The 21,975-nt window shown below is 33.0% G+C and overlaps 3 protein-coding genes across 4 annotated transcripts; all 3 read left to right on the forward strand.

The window, feature by feature from the left end:
* Positions 1-192: 192 nt before the first annotated feature.
* On the forward strand, positions 193-9,736 carry LOC126848204 (uncharacterized). Its single transcript, XM_050588890.1, has 6 exons — positions 193-886; positions 1,098-1,199; positions 7,131-7,410; positions 8,179-8,518; positions 8,668-8,808; positions 9,073-9,736. The coding sequence occupies exons 3-6, from the start codon at positions 7,146-7,148 to the stop codon at positions 9,185-9,187; spliced, it is 861 nt and encodes a 286-aa protein (XP_050444847.1). The 5' UTR covers positions 193-886; positions 1,098-1,199; positions 7,131-7,145; the 3' UTR covers positions 9,188-9,736.
* A 2,791-nt stretch (positions 9,737-12,527) lies between these two features.
* LOC126848482 (uncharacterized) lies at positions 12,528-16,692 on the forward strand. The gene is made up of 4 exons (XM_050589441.1): positions 12,528-12,808; positions 13,526-13,620; positions 13,817-14,699; positions 14,868-16,692. The coding sequence occupies exons 2-4, from the start codon at positions 13,582-13,584 to the stop codon at positions 16,088-16,090; spliced, it is 2,145 nt and encodes a 714-aa protein (XP_050445398.1). The 5' UTR covers positions 12,528-12,808; positions 13,526-13,581; the 3' UTR covers positions 16,091-16,692.
* Positions 16,693-16,997: 305 nt separating this feature from the next.
* On the forward strand, positions 16,998-21,946 carry LOC126859490 (V-type proton ATPase catalytic subunit A). 2 transcript variants are annotated; one of them, XM_050610832.1, is made up of 12 exons: positions 16,998-17,147; positions 17,968-18,067; positions 18,134-18,246; positions 18,339-18,704; positions 18,796-18,852; positions 18,941-19,035; positions 19,112-19,383; positions 19,503-19,686; positions 19,961-20,078; positions 20,158-20,438; positions 20,551-20,740; positions 20,854-21,946. In XM_050610832.1, exons 2-12 carry the CDS (start codon positions 17,986-17,988, stop codon positions 20,944-20,946), a joined length of 1,851 nt encoding a protein of 616 aa, XP_050466789.1. In that variant the 5' UTR covers positions 16,998-17,147; positions 17,968-17,985; the 3' UTR covers positions 20,947-21,946. The 2 variants fall into 2 exon arrangements, with proteins under 2 accessions (XP_050466789.1, XP_050466790.1); XM_050610833.1 differs by having other exon boundaries at positions 17,051-17,255.
* Positions 21,947-21,975: the final 29 nt, after the last annotated feature.

Genomic DNA, 21,975 nt, shown 5'->3' on the forward strand with positions numbered 1-21,975 from the left:
TGCTAATAAATATTATTAATCTATCAAATATTGATAAATAAATATTAAATCATCGAGCGCCCAGAACCCAAAGTCGTATATTGGGGTGGGGGGGAAGGGAGGGAGGGAGGGAGGGGAAAGAGGAGAGTACACGCGCGTAATCCGAGGAAGGGGGGACGCGAGATTCGCGACGGAGACGACGCGATCGCGGAATCGCGATTAGTCTGTAAAAGTCGGCGCGTGAGCCACTGACACGACTATCACCGCGTGCGCGAGCAACCGAATCCGGCGCGTCAAGCCACGTCAAGTCGAAAAGCAAAGACGAGGAAAAACCGCACGATGTTACAAGGAGATAAATATTCGGATTGATAGCGTATCGTTCCGAGAGAGATAATCGCGGATCGGGCGAGTCTCGGAGAGTCCCGACGAAGTGCGCGAGAAAACTGATCGGATGTAAGATCCGCGAATGAAATGTTGACGTATACAGTATTCCGAGCGTGTCGAGATTAATATACAGATAGATTTATGTTAAAAAACGTGGAGAAAATACTCGACGATTCAATCTCGATTTGTGCCGAAGATCGGTGATACGGGCATTGAAAAGAGTCACGAGTCTTCACTCCCTCCCCTTCCTCAATCCTGACTCATAAATTAATTAATCGTGCCAATATATTCAATTGATGCCAATATATCCGATTTGGAGCGCAAGGGCCAATCAATGGGCGAATTGAAGCGTCGCGGATAAAACACATGCGGCTACGCGATCATCATCTGTGCGATGACAGATCATCATCTGTGCGAGTCGCGGGAAGCAGCGTTCGATATCTCGATATCCGTCGCTCGTCCGTCCGCTCTCCGGATAGGCATGAAACGGAACGGGCGTTAAGAAAGAGCGAGAACTGGATCGGCTCGTTTTTTTTCATTTTTTCCTCCCTTTTTTTCTCTCTATCTTTCTTTATGATCGACAATGCCCGGATAAAATAGACACTTGTCATCTTATTCGGGTACAGACGAAAGAGATATGTGCGCGTGAAAAATTGGACATCCGCGCACATATCTTGCTTCGGCGCGTAACTCCGTTGTGTGCCAGCTCTCTGTTAATCAGCTCTGTTAATCAGTGTGTATCAAGATTTACCCTACATATCACCGGCCGGCGGATCCGCCGTCGATCCGAGCCGCTGCACCGTCGCGAAATATCGCACCTGTTGTTGTGAATAAAGGTAAAACAATAAGTTTATAAATATTAATCGTTGGTTTGTTAATTATAGCCATCTGAGATTTAATCAACCTCCCTCTTCTTTTGCTTTCATTAATTCTGTTTATAACAATACGCAAAGTATATTTTTTTATTTTTAAAATGAAATTTTATTCTTTATAATTATAAAATTTTATTTACCTATCAAATACACATATAAATTCTTTTTTAATCAGTAAAAATTTGTAATTAAATATTTCAATTATATGACAAAATAAAAGAATTATTGTGAAGGCCTGCACGTGTGTTTTATCGATATTTTTACATTTAACATTGGATGATTATTTTATGTTAGTGACAAGTGACCGGAAAAAGAAATATTTCTCTTCCTCTGTAATATCAGGTTTAATCGACCATCAAACTCTTTTTCCTTCGTCTATACCTCAACTTTTTTCTTTATGCCGTTCGATTTTCTTCATTCGATATATGTCGACAGATAGATCTTGAGATTTGTTGAAGTGAACGAACGGATTAATCTCCGTGGTTAAGCACGCGCAGTGAAATATGGAGATTTATGATTACACCAAGCGCACAGCATCAATTTAGAAGCATTCACATAGATGCGTAGATGCGGCATAACGGTCGCGTATTTATACTTTGAAAATGTATTACTTTTGAAAGACATTACGAAGAATCGATCTCGCACTGTACTTTCAGCGAACCATAAGTTTTCGACTCGTTGCAAACTCGTTATTTTCGAGATCGCGCGAGGAGTATGAATTTTATCGGCAGAATCTGACTGAAATATTAACGAAGAAACGACATTCTTTTATTCGTTTACATCCTTAAAATATTATTTCTCAAAATTTAGAAATTTAAAGTTTTTATCAATATTTTGACGACAATAAGATGGATGGAAAATCATTAATAAATGAGTGAAATAAATATTGAATCATCGCATAAATATTGAAGATCTTTTATTTAGATTGTACAAGTAATACATAAAATAAAAGTGTTAATGTATTATATATTTTTTGACACAAATACGAACTCATCTTCGCCCTCCTCGCGCGAACGGTACTTGCATTCGTCACCTCATATTCATTACCTCATATTATAAAGTCCACGTGTCAAAATCCATGACCTCGTGCATTGGCACATTTCGCGTCTTTGAAAATCCGGATTTTCCTACTCGTTTGACCAGGTCCATCTGACCTTTGGAGTCTACAACACGGGTATGAACTTATATTAGTCGGATCCCCGAGGCGATATCCGTGCCGTGGCCTCGACCTTAACGATCGTCCTCTCATTAATGCGCGAGACCGCTATCAACCCCTCCGATTTTTCACTTGACCTTCTTCGATTTCTGATTAATTCACTTTGTGTGTCTTAAGGTTGATTATTTCACCTTGATTAGAATCCTTTATTATTTTAAAATAGGGAGTTTTTGGGATGTTAAACGAAAGTGCGAAGAAAAATATTTCTTAGAAAGAGATATATATCTCAGAGTGTTATTAATTAAATATATTATATGTATATATAAAATTATTAAATTAAAATTTAATATTAAATTTAATATTAATTTAATATTAGGTCTAAAATTAAAAATTAAATTATTAAATTAAAAATTAAATTAAAAATTATCGAATTCTCCTTCATTTTTAATTGACAAAAAATGAATTTTTAATAACTCTTAATAATATTTTTTGTTTCACCCTAAAATATCCAAATTTTGTAAATATAACTTTTTTTTTATTTTATAAAAGAAAGATCTAATCTGATCTGATGTCGTGTATGATAATTATTATAAAACATTTAAAATTATTATATTGTAACAAAGCTTAATAAAGCTTAAATAAAACTTCTGCACATCTTATATTTCCATTTACATTCAAATCTAGATCCATAATTTATACACGTAAGACAGTCATAGCAGATCATCTGCGAATCGCCACATTCGCTTTCGCTATGATGTGGAAAATCTCGAATTACAGAAGCACGATCTCTCATGCGTGTTTGCGCATTAATGAACGCATAGCGTCTTATGAAAGAAATGTTTGTATTACGTGGAAGCGATTACGATGCGTAGTAAATCTCTAGAAATAGTGGTTTGTAATCTGTAACATTATATGCTACTCATTAAGAAATACGCGAAAATAATGTGGTATATATTTTTTTTTAATTATTACTCTCTTAAAAGAAAGTCAAAATGCTAATATCTATTATAATATTTAAATTTTTCAAATCTATGTTCTAATATTTACATATAGTTCCTCCTCCCATCTCCTTCATAAAATCTAATTTTTATTATTACTAAAAAAGTATGTCATAGAACAGTTAAAATAAAAATTCTCTTTTAAGTTTATTTTTTTTTTAAATTTTATTACTCTAATACGTTCTTTCTCGTAGTAATTACGCCAAGTTGATTTAATTGTTTGCTCGGGAAAACATTCGCACGTGTCGCATATGATTAGAAAGTAGTAGATTACGACCGCGCAATAATTACTCCTCGTCACACTTGGCTATGCGCACACACCATCAATTAATTATTCGACAAGGCGATTCTTGGCACTGGCCGTGAATGGCAATCTCGGAGGTCACACTCTAAAAACAAATGATCTTGATTAAGAATGGACGAATAAATTCGAGAACTATTCGCAAATCATCTTATTCAGTTCTTTTTTTCTTTTCTTTTTTTTTATTTCGTTAAAATGATTCTCAGGTCAAATAATCAAAGGTCAACAGAATATTTGATTACTGATTTGACTATTAATCGAACGAAACGAAACTTTGTTGGATGTGTCGGACAATCGAATAAATGAACGATTAAAAATATAGATAAATAATTTTATGTTTTTTGGCAAAAGTCATTGAGAGCACAATTTTTAAATATTTTAAATACAGCATTATTACCGTTAAGCGCGGGCACTAGGTCAAGAATTCTTTAATACACTTTGATGCGAAGGAATGTAAAATATGCATCTGTACGGATGCACATAAGATCGGGTGCAGCATGCTTTCGAAGCGAAGCCGTAACACGTGTTTATCGTTGAAATTGGCGCATCACGCATTCAGTCGCGAAATGATTTTAGGCTTTGGATCTAGATTGAAGAGATTTAACCGAAAGAATATATAATAGAATAAGCTGATGCAATGATTGTCTTTTCGAATATATATATATGATAAAAAGTATGATAAAAAGTTTTACAACGGTTTAATAATAGTAATAAATCTTTTTCCAATGCATATTTCTTAGGAGAAACTAGCATTCTCAATATTATGCAATATTTTACATATGTAGTAAGAATTGCGTTTGCTTGAAAAAAGAAAAAATATAATAAATTGACTGCTAACATTTTGGGGATGATGAGTTTAAGAAATGAAACGGTCTATACGAAATATAAATTCTTCTTTTTTCTTTCTATCCTTAAAGCTTAATTAAATTTCAAAAGATTTTTATATTTCCAATCATTTACAATTCAAATATTATCGAGTTCCTATTTTTAAATTCTCTTCCCAGATTTTTTCTAAGGTCTGAATATCTCATTCTGGTCATAAACGGTTTTACATCGTTATGATGCGACATTTAACGGCCACTTTGAATGATTACCAATGAGATCTCCATCGCTTGACCCGATAGAGGAAGCATCCGATCGCGAATACAGGGTCTCTCTCTTGAACCGCTAAGGGAACGGAGAGGAACCACGGATTTTAAAAATGACCCGGATTTTACGAGCTAACGGTGTTTCGTCGAAACATATGTGCCGCAGTCAATATCAGGGGACCGGGACCTAATTACAGGTGCTTTAATGCGAGGCGCCGTCTCGGCCATAAGTCCCCTCTCCTCGCGTGGACGACACCACGCGCATATCAAATTATACGGGTCAATCGCATTTCGTATTCCGCGCAATGCACTTAGCGGTCGGCCCACCTTTTCTTCCCTGCACTTCTTCATTCCTCTTTCCCCTGCCGAACTTCACTCTCACCGTGTCGGACGATGTGAGCCGGTTCGCCGACGATCTAGATCAAATCAAATTGGCTACGTTGATTTCCGCTGAATCCGCTGAGGAAGATACGTAAAATTCGCAGAAACATTTCGGGTGATATCGGTGATATATTCGATAACGAAAATCCGTTACGATATTCGAGGCACAAAAATGTGGACATATTTCGGGGCAAGTTCGTGAAAGGCGATACGATACATCGGCGTACATTAAAATCAGTAATGGGTGTGTGGAGAGGATACTGACCTTTCTCGTGAACTGTCAAAAATTTAGGCCGTAAGTTTAAAGCGCTCGATTGATTTTATATGGACAAATATAATAATATATCATAATTTAATTAATTGGAAATATATATGGAAGTTGGAAGAAACTCGTATCGATAACTCACAATAACGGAATATATATACTTGGACGAAAATGAAAATGTACTGTAAATTATTTTTACAATTATTTTATTTTATATATAATTATTATTTTTTATAGAGTAAAAAAATAAAAGAATATAATGCACACTTTTCACTCATAAAAAAAAAAAAAAAAATTGAGAAGAAAATTATATTTTATACAACAGGATCAATGATTGTGCTTGAGTCATTCGAGAAACAAACGGTACGTTCGCTACGGTATACACGACGATGTGACACGAAGATATATGCGTACCTATACGGACAAATGACATCGCGTTTTTCTAGGGCAAAGCCCAGTCGCCTGGTTTCCCCCTTTAATCACACGGGTTTTGCAGTTTGTATATACTGTTACATCGATCAAAAAGCTACGGAACCGACCAAAACCTAGTGAACCCGGCAGCCATAAGTAGGGAGACGCGAGACACGATGACATGTGTGCGTCAGACGCGCTTTGATGAAGGGGAGAAGACAGGATGAGATGTCGAGACGCGTTTTTACCGTAATTAAGATGCGGTTTAGCTCTGCATGCCATCCGCAGAGCATGTCCTTACAAAACCAATGCGTATAAAACGACAATCTAAAATCTAAAATAAAATTAAAAAATTCCGAAAATTCCGGAGCTTTCGCTTCTTTATTTTTGAATTTTTAGTTCTCAATCCACCAATGTGATTTCATAATTAATAAATTAATAAATTTTAATATTATATTATCATAATTAATAAATTTTTATTGAAAGTGTCTTTTAAATGCTTAGATATACACGTTTACTAGACGGAATAAATGTTGTGCGCAAAAAAATAATGACGTACGATTATTTTGAAAAAAAAAAAAAAAACGATCTATCCTCTTTATCCACAAATTAAATTTCTAATTGGCCGAATTGGCTAAACTTGCGACCGGACGCGCTCGTCCCGAATATCAATCAAGCGAAAATTTTCTCGCACGCAAACAGGATATTAATCGTGCTGATGACGAAATCCATCGGCGATATCTGTCTGGAGAAAATTTTTTTTCCCTCCCTGATGCCTGCGGGGAAACGTTTTACCTTCGGAGAGATCCAATAACGTGGGTACCGTAAGTCTCGTGAGTGCGATACGAAATATACGCACGCATCGTGCGCGTTGCGATTTATCGTAAATATAATTCCGCGGTATCTGTCGTGCGTCCTACTTGAAACTCCGGCGCGTCATTAGGAAGGACAACAAAATTACAGAGTATTCGTAAATAAGATCATTAATTTAATCCGCACGGTCTACAATCTACGACGTGAAAACACACCTATATGTGTTAAAATACCTATTAACTTTATTTTCTACGTTTTTGGATCTATTATCTCTTTGACAAAGCAAAATAAGAGCGAAACAAATTTTGGAGAATGTAGGAATCTTAATTATTCCGACGATTGATGCTCACGAATCTAATAATTATTTGCTAAATAATCACGAGTACGACAATTTAAATTGTAAATAAATTAATAGTAAATTAATAGTAAATAAATTAATAGTAAATTATGTAAGTAATTAGTAAAGCGAACTTTAATTGCAGTTGCCGGACGATAAGATGACGCGAAGAGGACTTTTACTGCTGCTACTCAGTGTAGCCCTGCTGAAAAAATCATCCGGTGCCGAGAAGAACGCGGAGAACGAAGCCTCCGGCCAACGGCCACATCACAGGCAGAAGAGGGTCCTTTGGTTCACGAATGACGGAAGAATCGCGCTACCGCCCGGCACGGTTATGACGATCACACCGACGCTGGCGTTGCCCTTCGTAAGGCATCCACCATACGGTTTTCTCAGCAATATAACCATCAGTCTGCCGTTCACGAGTGAGTCCGTCCATTAATCATCTTCATCTTTTTTCCTTTTCGAGAACTCGTACAAAGCAAAGTTTTCTTGCGAATCGAACGTACTCTCGCGACTGTAAATACTAAGGGAAACGAGATAAAGATGGAAAAGATCGAGAAAAATGTAACTTAACTCAATGTCATTAATTATTATATTGTTAATTGACATTCAAAATTAATTTACTTTTTGAAAAAAAATTCAATACCGTAAATAGAATAATAGCAGACTCTAATTTCTTCTTGAAAATTAGAATTAAAATCCATATTAAAATTCCGTCGAATTAAAATTCCATCTATTTACAGAACAGTAAGGCTATATATTTGCAAATGTGATCTATTGGAGAATTTTCTAATTATTTCAAAAGTATAAAAGATCGAGAAAATTGTGACTTAATTCATCATCAATAATAACAGTGTTTTAAATTAATTTACTTTTTGTGAGAAATTCATTACTGTAAATAGAAGACGCCAGAACCTATTTTTTTTAAATTTAAATTTATCCTTTTAAAAATTAAAATTAATATCTATATTAAAATTTTATTAAAATAAAAAGATCTATTTGAAGAAAAATAATGATATATATTATTCGTAAATGTAATCCATCGGAGAATTTTCTACTTTTTTATTTCAACTTAAATATTAAATAATCAATTTTCACGCACAATCTTACTCGCAATTCGAAAGATAAAAAATTCCTTTCACGAAAATCTTGTAAAATTATTTTGAATTGGCTATTGGAATTCATTTCAGTCGACTTCGACAAGCTAGGCTTGACGGACAACGAGAATCCATACGGGGCGCTACCGTCTAATTTTGACAGAAAGCTGAAGAGCCGACAAGCCGGCATGATGATGGCAGACTTTATTGCAGCCTTCATCAAACGTAGATTGCACAAACGGGACATGGCAGAGGTGCCGAAAAACGCGTTCCACGGCGGTGAACGAGCCCTACTTTATGGCACCGCCGAAGATATGCTGAGCACCTTGGGAATGAACGGGAAAGCGTGCGTGTTGAGGGCGATTTGCGAGGTCCAGGGACATCATCTTAACAATTTTGGCCTGATCGGAGAAATGCTAAAATTGTTCTTCACGTAAGTCGGATTCGATTCAGACGCCAATTAATTGCAAATGTGAATTTTTTGTTACAAACTAATTTTGTGTTTTATATGAATAATTATAACTATAGAATGTAAAGTACATTTTATAATCGTCAACAAAATCTCGATAATTTCGTTTTTAGTGCCAGTCGGTCGCCGTTTGCTAGTCTCCTCAAGGAATACGTCGAGGCGGAAAATCGCGGGAAATTTCACGGCGAGTGCTGGCCCTACTTTAAAGATTGCCCAAAATCTTTATTTCTACCCTCTTCTAACAATAAATATCAGTTAGTAACATTCGATTTTATATCTACAGTAGAAATTAGCAGTATCAAAATTTTTACAGTATTATTTTATTTATTGAAAGACGAGATTATTAATCATTTAAGTTATATTTTTTTTTTCAAAGTAATCTTCTCGTGTAAGTATATGCAGGGTGTCTCATAACTATTATATTATAGATATCTATTTTTATCAAAAGATTAATATATAATTTTTTTTTTTATTTTTAAGTTTTATTACGTAAATGAAAAATTTCGATTGTTTTTCAGGAAAGATTCGATGCACAACGAAGAAAATGAAGAGGATGAGCATTGGAATCAAATTTTGAATGAACACGATGAAGAACCTCTCATGAGGATATCGGAACAATTACGTCCAATGTAATTGCAAATTATAATTATATACGAGATGAGCCGTGTCTAGGGAGGAAACTCGCGCTTATTTTTTCGGACACAGAGATTTTCTGTTAAATTTTATGAAAGTAAACACTTTGTCCAAAGAATGAGGAGAAGCTGACTTCCCTTCATAGACTTCATGCTGTTATGTAGAATATTACAATTTCCTTTCGTCTCGAAAGGCATTTACCTCGGGATTTTTTAAATAAAAAATCTCATTTAAATGTAGACTCAAAAATTAATGCTACACGCGGGATTATAAATACTTGGCGAAATGTGTATAAAATTTATATAGGTTCTTTAAGAGCAAGCTCAAAAATAATGTTAATATAACGAGATTACCATTACAGACACGCGGTCCTTTAAGGTCAAGCTCAAAAATAATGTTAATATAACGAGATTACCATTACAGATAGGCAGGATTATAAACGTTTTGCGAAATATACGTAAAATTTATATAGATTCTTTAAGGGCAAGCTCAAAAATAAACAATAATGTTAATATAATAAAATTATATATATATATATATATATATATATATATATATATATATATATACCATTATTGCGTAACTATGACACCGTGATAGGTCGAGGTTCTCGGCCGAAATATCGTATATATAGAACTATATATCTATCTATATGTATTATCCAAATATAAGAAACTGCTAAAAATTTGGCTAGTCGTCGACAATGTAAATCGATGATAGATTGATGTTTCATATATTTATTTGTACAGTATGAGAATATTTTTATTGCGATTTATTAATTATATTTAATTATGCGTGTATGTGTGTATGTATACAATGCGATATATGACTACAAAGGATGGACGGATAATTAAGAAAGTATCAGTATTGCGCGATCATGTGTGATCATATAGAGAAATGTGTAAAATTAAATAAGTATTTTTTTCACTCATGTTATATTTAATTTAATTTAATTTATTTATCTATCGCTCTCAATTTTTTCTCTATATTTCGCGAGTCACTGTAAATATCGTCGTTAGTAATTGAATTGAATCTTGTACGAATTAGCTAGAAATAATTGCAATTTCTTCTCTGTCTTACAAAATTTTATGCAATCTTATTTTCAACGACATTTTTTTAACGGATATTTTTAATCTTTGTGAGATTTTAATCAAGCAATGATATATAAATATACCTTATATATATATATATATATATATATATATATATATATATATACTCACGAGAGGAAAAGTATATTCTGTGTTTGAAGATTTCAGAACACCATGCTGCCATAATAAATTTAGTAAATGTATATCAACATCGTGTGGTACATAACAGTTGCTGTACCATTGCTTTTTCAATGCAAACAAAAGTGTAAACGAATTATTTAATGGAATATCATCTTTCGTGAGAAAGAATATTTAAATATGAGTAAATACTTATGTACAATAAAATAAAATATAAAAAAAAAAAATTGTTTTGGTTTGACTAAAAATTCCCTATTTTTCCAGGTATTGTTATTAAAAATTTTAGGCAAAAAGAAAATTTTAATGATTTTTTAGTGCAGTCTAAAATGAGTTCTTTTTATTGTATGCGTTTTTTGTACGGTTCTTACTCATATGAAGGAAAAATATAGATTCACTTAAGTTTCAAGTGCAAGATTTAGAAATGTACTGAGAAAAACTGAATAACTTTTGTAAGATCTAACTATCGCTCACTGTGCTCACTTACTCATTGTTCATTGCTCACATTTCCCGACTTGTCGCGATCGCGTTTAAAAAAGTTTATCCGAGTGTCTCGCACGCTACTACTACGTTACTGTTCAAGTGTTGCCGTACGAATGATATAAAACTGTAAACAATAACACGCCAATGTTTACAGCACTAAAGCCGAATACCATGTTATTTATAATTCATTACCGAGGTGTCTCAAAAGTCCGCAACGGTCAAATATCTTGAAAATAAAAGCATTTTTGAAAAAAATGTTTCAAATAAAAAGTTGTAGGATTTTAAGTAACAATGTTAGTGTGACTTTAAATAATATTGTTGAGTTGCGCAAAAATTACTTTAAAATTTTTAAATGGAAACCATCATTTTGCATATTTTTGCAATTTTAAAACTTTTCAAAACATAATAATAAAATTTCTTTGCGTTAAGTATTCAAGATTAAAAACTTTTGGACATTCTGTACACTTTTGCCAAATTTTAGCAGATTGCTCGCAATGTTCGCGAGCATCATCTCAATTGCTTTTAAGTAGAAACGTGTTACATTTATTAACATGTAGTTAAATTTTCAAATTTTTCTTGTTAATTGTCATTTGCGAGACAACTAAACTAACTTAATCGGTTCAATCCGTGCGTGAAAAAAGTAATCGCTTTAATTCCGAACAAATTATAATCGATTTTAATATTGCTTTCGCGGATTATTTCCAATCCGAAATCATTACATTCTAATCCATATTGTTGTCAATCTAAATAAAGGAATAATCGGAATATATAATCCAAAATAATGCGCCTACATCGTATTGTTTTTAAAAGCTGCCCTGCCGAAATTAAATGTTCGATATTAAAACCGATTATGTTTTAATCGGTTTTAATACCGTATTTTCGGTGCAGAAATCCCCATCAATTCGGATTACTTTTTTTTTTAATCAATTTTAATTGAACATTTTTGGCAGGGTTTCTCCTATGAGGAAGCAAAACGAAAAAATGGAAGAAAATTGTTACAAAAAATGCAACTAGAAAAATTCCCACCTGATACATCATGAGATTTTTTAGCAAGTTATATTAAAAATAGTGAATGGGATACACATTTCAAATATATATATTTCATTATTTTAATATTGTGGCATTGGTCGTCCATATAAAGCTGCTTTTTACGTTGACACTCATCGATGATTTTCAAAAGACATCATGTGACTAAGAATGACGAATTGGGAAATCTTTATTTTTAGTCACATGATATCAAAATAAACTTAAGGCTCCATCCAAAGGCTGCGTTCAGCTATTAGATGAAGCCTTAACAGTTGCTGGATTATCGTCTTATCAATACTCGATTTGTTCGTTCTAAGTAAGAGCCAATTACGTTGGATTGTTAATAAGCGGTTTGTTCTACACTGAACACGCCTATTGAATTGGTATAAGTTCAATGAACACGCCTAATAAAATGACAATGTAGCATCTTCAAATCATACTTAAGGTCATATTAGGCTACGAGTTGCGGCTTGAAATTACGGTTGATGACTGTGGATTGACCAATCAGAGCAAAGTAGCTTATAGGCTGATTGGTCAATTCGCAACTATCGACCTTAATCCCATCTGCAACCGACCCGCAGCTCATAGTGTAATACGGCCTTTAAGATGACCTGGGATTATAAAAACGATGAATTCTTGAAATGTAAAATTCGGGTATTCACCGTTCTTTCTCGCGTATACATTTCATTTTTGATTTTTTGCGGAGTTTCCATTGCATGCGGAGTCTTTATTCAGTGTTGAGCGTTCACCAGATAAAGTTGACTTCTAGTTAAGTATTCGAACATTTCTCGTTCAGTTGTTCAAGAAATAATTACCTTACCCAATCGATGCCAGATCTCAAATCAGAGAAAGAGAAGAAACTTTATGTGCTAAAATATATTAAAAGGTAATAAAAATATTTTCTATGTTTTTATATTATAATTATTTTACTAAATTAAATCTTGTTTTTTAATTATATAATTATTTGTGATTATGACTAAAAATAATTAAAATACTGACAATGAATTGTCAAATCTTTTCATCCATCATTAAAACTTGATATTCTAAAATGTCTCCGGAAAACTGTAATATATCGATATATAAAAGACAAATTCGATACACAGAATTCTTATTGTGAAACATTCATAATATTTTCGATTTTGGAAATAGTGAAAAAGTGCTGAAAAATATTATAACAGCCAGATGACAAAATTAATATTGATGATCAGAATTAATACAGTGCTTTAATTAAACCGGGAATATTGTTACAATTTGATATCATAATATTACTTAAATATAAATTTAATTATATTATTATATATTTAATTAATTAATTAACTATTTTGCATAAGAAAGGAGCATTAGTATAAAATGTCATTTTGCGAGGTTAAAATCTTGCTAAAATGATATCATCGCTTTAAATAAGGTAGAATGTGCAATTGCGATATATATGTATATTTTGATACATAATTTTAAGATATGTACAAGATGAAGAAAACTTTAACAAAGCGACTTTTGAATAATAATCAATCAATCAACAATCAATTTCTAACTTGATATTATAAATCAATAATCTTGAGTAAAACCATATACAGATCAATAATTAATGTAATTTTATTTGCAGAAAAGAGGTCTTTAGATTCTTTATACTTTTTAAAGAGAGGATTTTCTGCGAATATAATGGCTACAAATAACGAAATAACTACAAATACACTTTGGGTATGTTCTTAATTTTAAAACATATATACTTATATTGAGATGCTTTTTAATTTAATTGTCTTGGTATTATTTATTTGTAATTATAGTTTACTTATTTGCCTTCTCAAAAAGTTTTTGAAATTAAGAAATTAGTTCTTTGATCTTTTGTTTTAATTCATTTAATAGAGATATAAAATCTTTTATATTTGTTTCTTAGGAAGAAATGAAGAATCTTGCTGCTGAACAGCAACAATACTTCTATGAATTCCTTCCTGATTGCATAGAATATAAACGTAGTGAACATAAGTATCTACGACAGAATATTGGTTATGCGATTTATGGATTACCAACGAGCAATGAGAATGCAAGTAAAGAAAACACAGAAAATAATAATAGTTGCTCCTGGAAACCAGAACATTCAAATGACATAGATGCTGATGTAACTGATACAGTGAATTATGATGAAAAAGCTAAAAGTATTATAGATATGATATATAATAAAATATGTGAATATATAATAAAAAATGATGATACTCAACCAATTTATTTTGGTATAATTTACAATATAATATTCTGTCCTAAAATGAATGTACAACTGAAGAAAAAAGAAGTAGAAAAAGAAACAAAAACAAAAACAGAAGTAAGTGAATCAGAAAAAGAAGAAGAGGAAAAAGAATCTGCAGTATCACCTATCCCCATTTTTAAAATTAGGAGAAATATTCAAAAAAAATCTGACACTGTAAAGAATTCAAAACAAAATGAAAATACAAAAACTGAAATTGAAGAAGATTACGAGATATGGTATATTGATATTTGTGGCAGAGTATATGAGAATTGGACAGATTATATAAAAAACAATAATTTACCACCATGCACTATGGTTGTGCCTAAGGATGGTGTTTATCAAGCAGATTTATCTTATCCTGTAACAGAAGACAATTCAACAGTTTGGCTTGAAGTTATAGATTCTCCTGCATGTGCATTGACAACAAGAATCTGCAATGGAATGGATTTTGTTTCTACTATTGCTGGATTTGGCACAGCTGGCTTAGGTGTAGCATCATTATTTACACCTCTTGCACCAGCTGCTATTGTAACAGGTAAATTATTAAAAGATATAATTGATATATCAATTTTGTTGCACATGTTAAATATTGATTATATGATTTTTATAATTTTATATCAATATATAATAATTATAGTACGAATTTATAAAACATTTCGTATTATATGTAGTGTTATTCATATTGTTTTGATATTTATTATAGGTCTTGTTGCTAGTGGTGCAAGTGGTATTTGGACAGTCGCCCGATCATCTCAACAATTGGCAGATCGTAAAAACCACAAGGAATCTATTGATATTTTGGATAAAGAGGCATTACCTCATTGGCTTGGTATAGCTGGTACAGTATTTGGTTTTGGATCACTTGGAGGATCAGCTGCTCTATCCAAAGCTGCTGCAAGTGGTAAAACGATACCCTCTTTTGCAAAAGTGGCTTTTAATACTGTACAAGGTGGCAATCTTTTCTTGAATGGTGTTGGTATCTTATATCAAGGTTATTATATGATAGATAAATATATGACAGACAAGACTATCAGTAGCATGGACGCGTTAAATTTGGCAATACATATTATGTTTTTCACTGGCGCTGTGGTAAAGATTCAATTCGCCAATGATATCATTGAGAGCACTCAAGGTAAAATCATTAATGATTACAAAGATAATTTGCGTAAGAAAAATCTCCGTAAGAAATTTAATCGCGTTACGCGAAAGGCTGCCGAAAGAAATATATGTAAAATATCCGAGAACGCGGAAGTGATAAAATACATAAACCATCGTGAACAATTATTACCTGTTAATCAGTCTGTTAGCCAATCTGGTAACCAGCCCGCTGCTCAAACAGACAAGACTCCACATAATATTATATGGTCATTCGAACAGGGTAAACTAAAAGTAAACGGTTTTATATTGTTAGATCCTATTGAATATGTTGTTCGTCTCATGAAATCGGATATATTTAAGGAAAATTATAAAAACAATCCATCTGGTTCCCAGAATTATGATTCTACTGCTGATCAGTTAAAAAAATTTTCTGAGTTATTTTCTGAGTTATTAAGCAAGTTCTATATGAGCGATGCTTGTCCTAGGACTATGAATCTGCCAATAATTCCTGACTTCGAACCTCTTCTTAAAGATATGAGTTGTATGAAAATTAATGAGGAATGTCTGAAAAAACTGTTTAAGATCGTTCAAAAATTAATGAAACATTCTGAAGATAAGGAAGATTTTTTACTCATGGCTTTTGCCTTTGTCTGGCAGTATTGTAAAGCAAATTTAAAACTATGGAAAATCGACTTGCATGATCGTATTCAAAGCAATTCAGACTTCAATATATTGCAGAAGATTATTATCGTTGTTTTTGAAGCAATTGATATGATAGTTAATAATCTTTGCAGTGCTTTTGCAGAATACATAAGAGTTAATTTATGAAAATAAATTGAGTATACTCCAATGTGAAAAACAAAAATTAAAAATATTGCACAAAATAAATCTTGTAGAAACAAGCCGATAATTTTAGAGAAATATATCAATTAATAATCTCTCTAATAGAAGCTTATTTTAAAATAAAACTTTGACTTAAAAAACTTTTGATATACTAGATATATATATATTTGTTAATACACATTGTGCCTTAAACTATGAGATATCGCACAATTTCATCTGTTTATAAATTTATATTTTAATTATATGTTATATATGAATAAGAATTATTTAATCAAGAAAAATAAAATTTACAGATTGTATACATATATATATTTTCTTTTATAAATGCATATATATGTATATGTATATATTTTTTTAACATTTTTATTTGCCATAAATTCCATTTATTCCATAAATAATAAATTCCATTTAAAATTTTGCTTAATATTAAAGAAATGAATATTTGAAAAAGAAATATATATGTATATGTATTTGTATATGCCTTATATTGTATGTGCCTTATATATCTAAATTTATTATATGTATATTCTATATCTATTATATAATTATCATCGAAAATTATAAAATAAATGTTATCTAGTTATTTATATAGCATTACTTGTTTTTCATTAAGAGAATAATTTTATAGTACTATTATTCTATTGTACATCAACTTAATCTATTATTTAATTCTTTTAAGAATACGAACGAATAAAGAATTCATTAGAATTAAAAAAATTTAACTAACTTAAATTAAAATTTAAAAAAAAACTATATATAATTTACCATACTATACTAACTTTACATAACTTTGCATAATCTATCAGTTTCATTAAATTTACTCACTCTTTACAAAAAGATATCAATTTGAACGCTAGGGCAATTTATCGCTATAGTTCTCATGCGGATTTATCTTAATGCGCGTGTGCGCCCGATAATTGAGGATCGGCACGCGATCCAGTCAGCTGACCTGTCTTGTGATAGCAGCTAGGCTGGACTCGGTGAGAGAAGCACGTATTCAAGTTGCTGGTTGGACTGCTCTTGAGAATATCGCATCTCGTTGGTGAGTATTGCATTGAATCGTTCTCGTCAAAGCACGACGTTGACACTGTTCCCTCGATCATCCGAGCGGATGCTCAATTCAACGCTTCACGGAAATTCGCGTGAATGAGTAAGTTCAGCGCGTGTAATATCGATCCAGTGTGTCGCTCTGCATACGCCATCGTCTTTCCCGATCGAACACGAATCCGTGAATTTTCGATGGATTTTCGACGACGACGCGCCTCTCTCGATCACCCGGGGACTGTATATTGACATTCGTGGTCATCCAGATAAAAAAAACGCCATTCCATTGCCTAGCAGACGGCTCGCGGGCTTCGCGAGGCTACGCCTATTTTTTTGAACGATCTGCTCACGTGAATCGCAGCCAGCGTGTGACAGCTGTACTTTTCCGAAGATCTGGCCTTTGCGAAGCGACTCGGCGGATTGCATGTTGCAAATAATAATGCCAAAACACCGGATTAATAAGTCCATTCTGTTTAAGTTTGCATTTTTTTATATGTCATTTATTTTAATCAATGTAATCGTATATAAGTTCGTTTCTTCCCCCCCCCTCCCTCTTGTTTCTATTAAGCGCGAAAATATAAAGTATAGGTTGTTGATTTCTTTTCTGCATCGACTATATAATTAACTTTGTCTCTTGCCTGTCTAAAAAGATCTATATACATCCTATAAGCACAAAAATGTAAAAATGCAAATAAAAGGAACATTAATTATAATCGTCTGCATATATTTATTCTCAGGACTTGATAACTTCTCAACTCTGTCGCAAAATAAAGTATTATCAAATAAATAGAGATTGCTAAATGATTTTTCGTTTTCAGATAAATTAAGCATTCAAAATGACGAACCAAAGTTTGGCTAAGATTGCACATGAGGAGCGGGAGGGCAAATTTGGATATGTCTATGCAGTATCTGGCCCTGGTTAGTTCTCATCTTGCATAAATTTTGTTCTATATTACACACATATTTATATGTTTCTTATTACAGTGGTTACCGCTGAAAAAATGTCTGGGTCAGCTATGTATGAGCTGGTGCGAGTCGGTTACTATGAATTAGTAGGAGAAATTATTAGATTGGAGGGTGATATGGCTACAATACAGGTATAGCATAAACATTCAAATATGCACATTTGTAGTTCATTTGCATCTTGAAGTATGAAGATAATTTGGATAATTTCATAATATATTTTTAGGTATATGAAGAAACAAGTGGCGTGACAGTCGGTGATCCCGTACTTCGTACCGGAAAGCCATTATCTGTCGAATTGGGTCCAGGTATTCTCGGCAGCATCTTTGACGGTATTCAACGTCCATTGAAAGATATCAATGAGCTCACAAGCTCGATCTACATCCCGAAGGGTGTCAATGTACCGGCACTCTCGCGTACCGCTGCCTGGGAATTCAATCCGCACAATATAAAAAACGGTAGCCATATCACGGGTGGTGACATGTATGGTGTTGTACACGAGAATACCTTGGTAAAGCATTGGATGATCCTGCCACCTAAATGCAAAGGCACAGTCACGTACATCGCGCCAGCTGGCAACTATACCGTTGATGTAAGATTATATTTCCTACATGATATTTTTCTCTCATTCTCTTTATACTTTATATCGTATAAATTTGCTTAAGTATTACGTATATCTTTAGGATGTCGTATTGGAGACTGAATTCGATGGCGAAAGGCAGAAATATACCATGCTTCAGGTACGAAGTTCATTTCTGTAGCAGACATATAGTGAGAGTTTTGAATGTGTATTGTGCATGTTGTGAATTTACTGTTACATGCATGCAGGTGTGGCCAGTCCGTCAACCTCGTCCAGTCACTGAAAAATTGCCAGCTAATCATCCTCTACTCACTGGCCAACGAGTCTTGGACTCTCTTTTTCCGTAAGAATATTTGTTTTCAAATGTTAAAGCTCGTATTATTGGACGTATCTAGAAATATTTAAAACGTGTGTTTCAGATGCGTTCAAGGTGGAACCACAGCCATTCCCGGTGCTTTTGGTTGCGGCAAGACGGTCATTTCGCAAGCCTTATCAAAGTACTCTAACTCTGATGTGATTGTTTACGTCGGTTGCGGAGAACGTGGTAATGAAATGTCTGAAGTACTACGCGACTTTCCCGAGTTGACTGTAGAGATTGATGGTGTTACCGAGTCCATTATGAAACGTACCGCTTTAGTCGCCAATACATCTAACATGCCGGTGGCTGCGCGTGAAGCATCTATTTACACAGGTATGCAATACGTTATTGAAGAAAATATATTGCAATTCATTAACTATAAGACAAAAATATAAAACTGCACACATATTACTTAATCAATCAATAATCCATTCATTATTCATTATATATAGGTATTACTTTATCCGAATACTTTCGAGACATGGGTTACAACGTGTCGATGATGGCGGATTCGACATCTCGTTGGGCCGAAGCCCTCCGAGAAATCTCAGGTCGTTTGGCTGAAATGCCTGCCGATTCTGGTTATCCTGCTTATCTTGGTGCTCGTTTAGCCAGCTTCTACGAACGTGCCGGAAGGTACAGCGTATTATTTTATTTTATAATATTTAATAAATACTAATCAAGTATGTATGTATTTTTTTCCTAGAAATTACGATATTAGTGAGAATTTAATATAATTAACTATTTAGTTAACTATAGTTAATTAAATAATTAACTGTATTATACTATATAATTAACTTTCAATCTTATGAGAGATTTATATAAAAAAGTAGAGATAACATTTTGTGATTAATACAGATGCAACTAATTCATGTACAACTAAAAATATCGGATTTTAATTTTTATATAGAGTCAAATGTTTGGGAAATCCGGATCGTGAAGGATCCGTTAGTATCGTTGGTGCTGTATCACCACCAGGTGGTGATTTCTCTGATCCTGTGACTAGTGCGACGCTCGGTATTGTACAGGTACAAATGATATCTATGTGAATATGTATGTGTAAAAAAGATATATTGATGATTTTTTAATGAATGATTTAATTTGCAGGTGTTCTGGGGATTGGATAAGAAACTTGCACAACGTAAACACTTCCCATCTATCAATTGGCTCATATCATACAGCAAATATTTGCGAGCATTGGACGATTTCTATGATAAAAACTTCCAGGAATTCGTCCCGCTGAGAACGAAAGTGAAGGAAATCTTGCAAGAAGAAGAAGACCTGTCAGAAATCGTTCAACTAGTAGGCAAGGCTTCACTCGCCGAAACGGATAAAATTACGCTCGAAGTAGCAAAATTGCTAAAGGATGATTTCTTACAACAAAACAGGTATAACATATCATTTCTTAATATTTTCTTGAATGTTTTTTCTTAATTTTATGTAAATAGTTAAGTACACTTGGTCGAAAGAATTTTTTAATTTTTAAAAATTTTTCTACAGCTATTCGCCGTACGATCGTTTTTGTCCATTCTACAAAACTGTGGGAATGTTACGAAATATGATTGCTTTCTACGATATGGCGAGACACGCGGTCGAATCAACGGCCCAATCAGATAATAAAATCACGTGGAATGTCATTAGGGACAGTATGGGCAATATTCTTTATCAATTGAGCTCTATGAAGTTCAAGGTGGGTAATTTTCAATATTTCTGTGTTAATATTAATCTGGCAGATTTTTTATAATTTTATATAACTTTAACATATTTTTTCCTTCCTATAAAAATGTGTTATTAAATTTTTAGGATCCTGTTAAGGATGGCGAAGCCAAGATTAGGTCGGACTTTGATCAATTACATGAAGACATACAGCAAGCATTCAGGAATTTAGAAGATTAAATGTCTAACTTGTAACTTAAAAGCAATTTTAAGATATTGATCATTCTGTATCTCGGTCCTAACATTTAAGAATGTCCCGGTCTAGCTTGTGAACTGCAGATAACTTGCCAAAAATATACTACATAGGCTACAAAAGCAGCAGGTTATCGATTATATAATATATTATTTACTATCATCCGTGAAAGCAAATGAATTGTAAATAGAGAAATTGCATTGAAACTTCTGATACTACCTTGCAGTGAAATATTGTTCGAGACAATGCGATGTCATGTACGTGACGATTGAGACAATAAAGTGGGACATTCTTAAATGCACCTGAGACATATATTTAAAAACACGCTCCGTGTGCTCGAGGATGGACTTGACTCGAAATTCGCGTAAGTTACTTGTAATTAATCAGATATTATCAGAGAAAGTAATTTTATCTTCTGCAAAGATATACTTTCATCTTGTCCGCTTTGTTAATCGGGAAATTAATATTCCGATGTTTTTTGTTTATGTGTAATATAAACGAAAGTATATAAAATGGCTTTCCCGTTTTATTGTAACGCATGCAGATTAGAATTATTGTTACGAAAAGATACTCTCCTAATTATTGATCACAGTGGATGATACAGTAGTTCTTATCTTGCAAGAGATTGAATCATGGAGTATATTAAGTATTGTAACATATATATACATTGTAATGTATATTAAGTATTGTAACTATATAAGAGAGCGATAAATAATAATCGCAACTGTTACACGTAATTAAACATTATACTTTAACGATGAAATGTTATAAACATGATTGCATAATTTGAAAGTTTAGAAAAAGAACACACATGATAGATTAGATAAATGATCAAGGTGTGAAATTCTCAAATGAAGATAAATACGAGAGAAATAAGAATGTGTATACATGACTAGTGTTCCATTGACTTCGATATCATTTCCATTGTATGATATGTAAAAAAAAAAAAATACAATAAAAGAATTATGCAAGAATTATATAAGAGAAGCGTAAATATATCGGGAATAGATGGTAAT

Source organism: Cataglyphis hispanica, chromosome 3 (genome assembly GCF_021464435.1).
Source record: "Cataglyphis hispanica isolate Lineage 1 chromosome 3, ULB_Chis1_1.0, whole genome shotgun sequence".
Classification (NCBI taxonomy): domain Eukaryota; kingdom Metazoa; phylum Arthropoda; class Insecta; order Hymenoptera; family Formicidae; genus Cataglyphis; species Cataglyphis hispanica.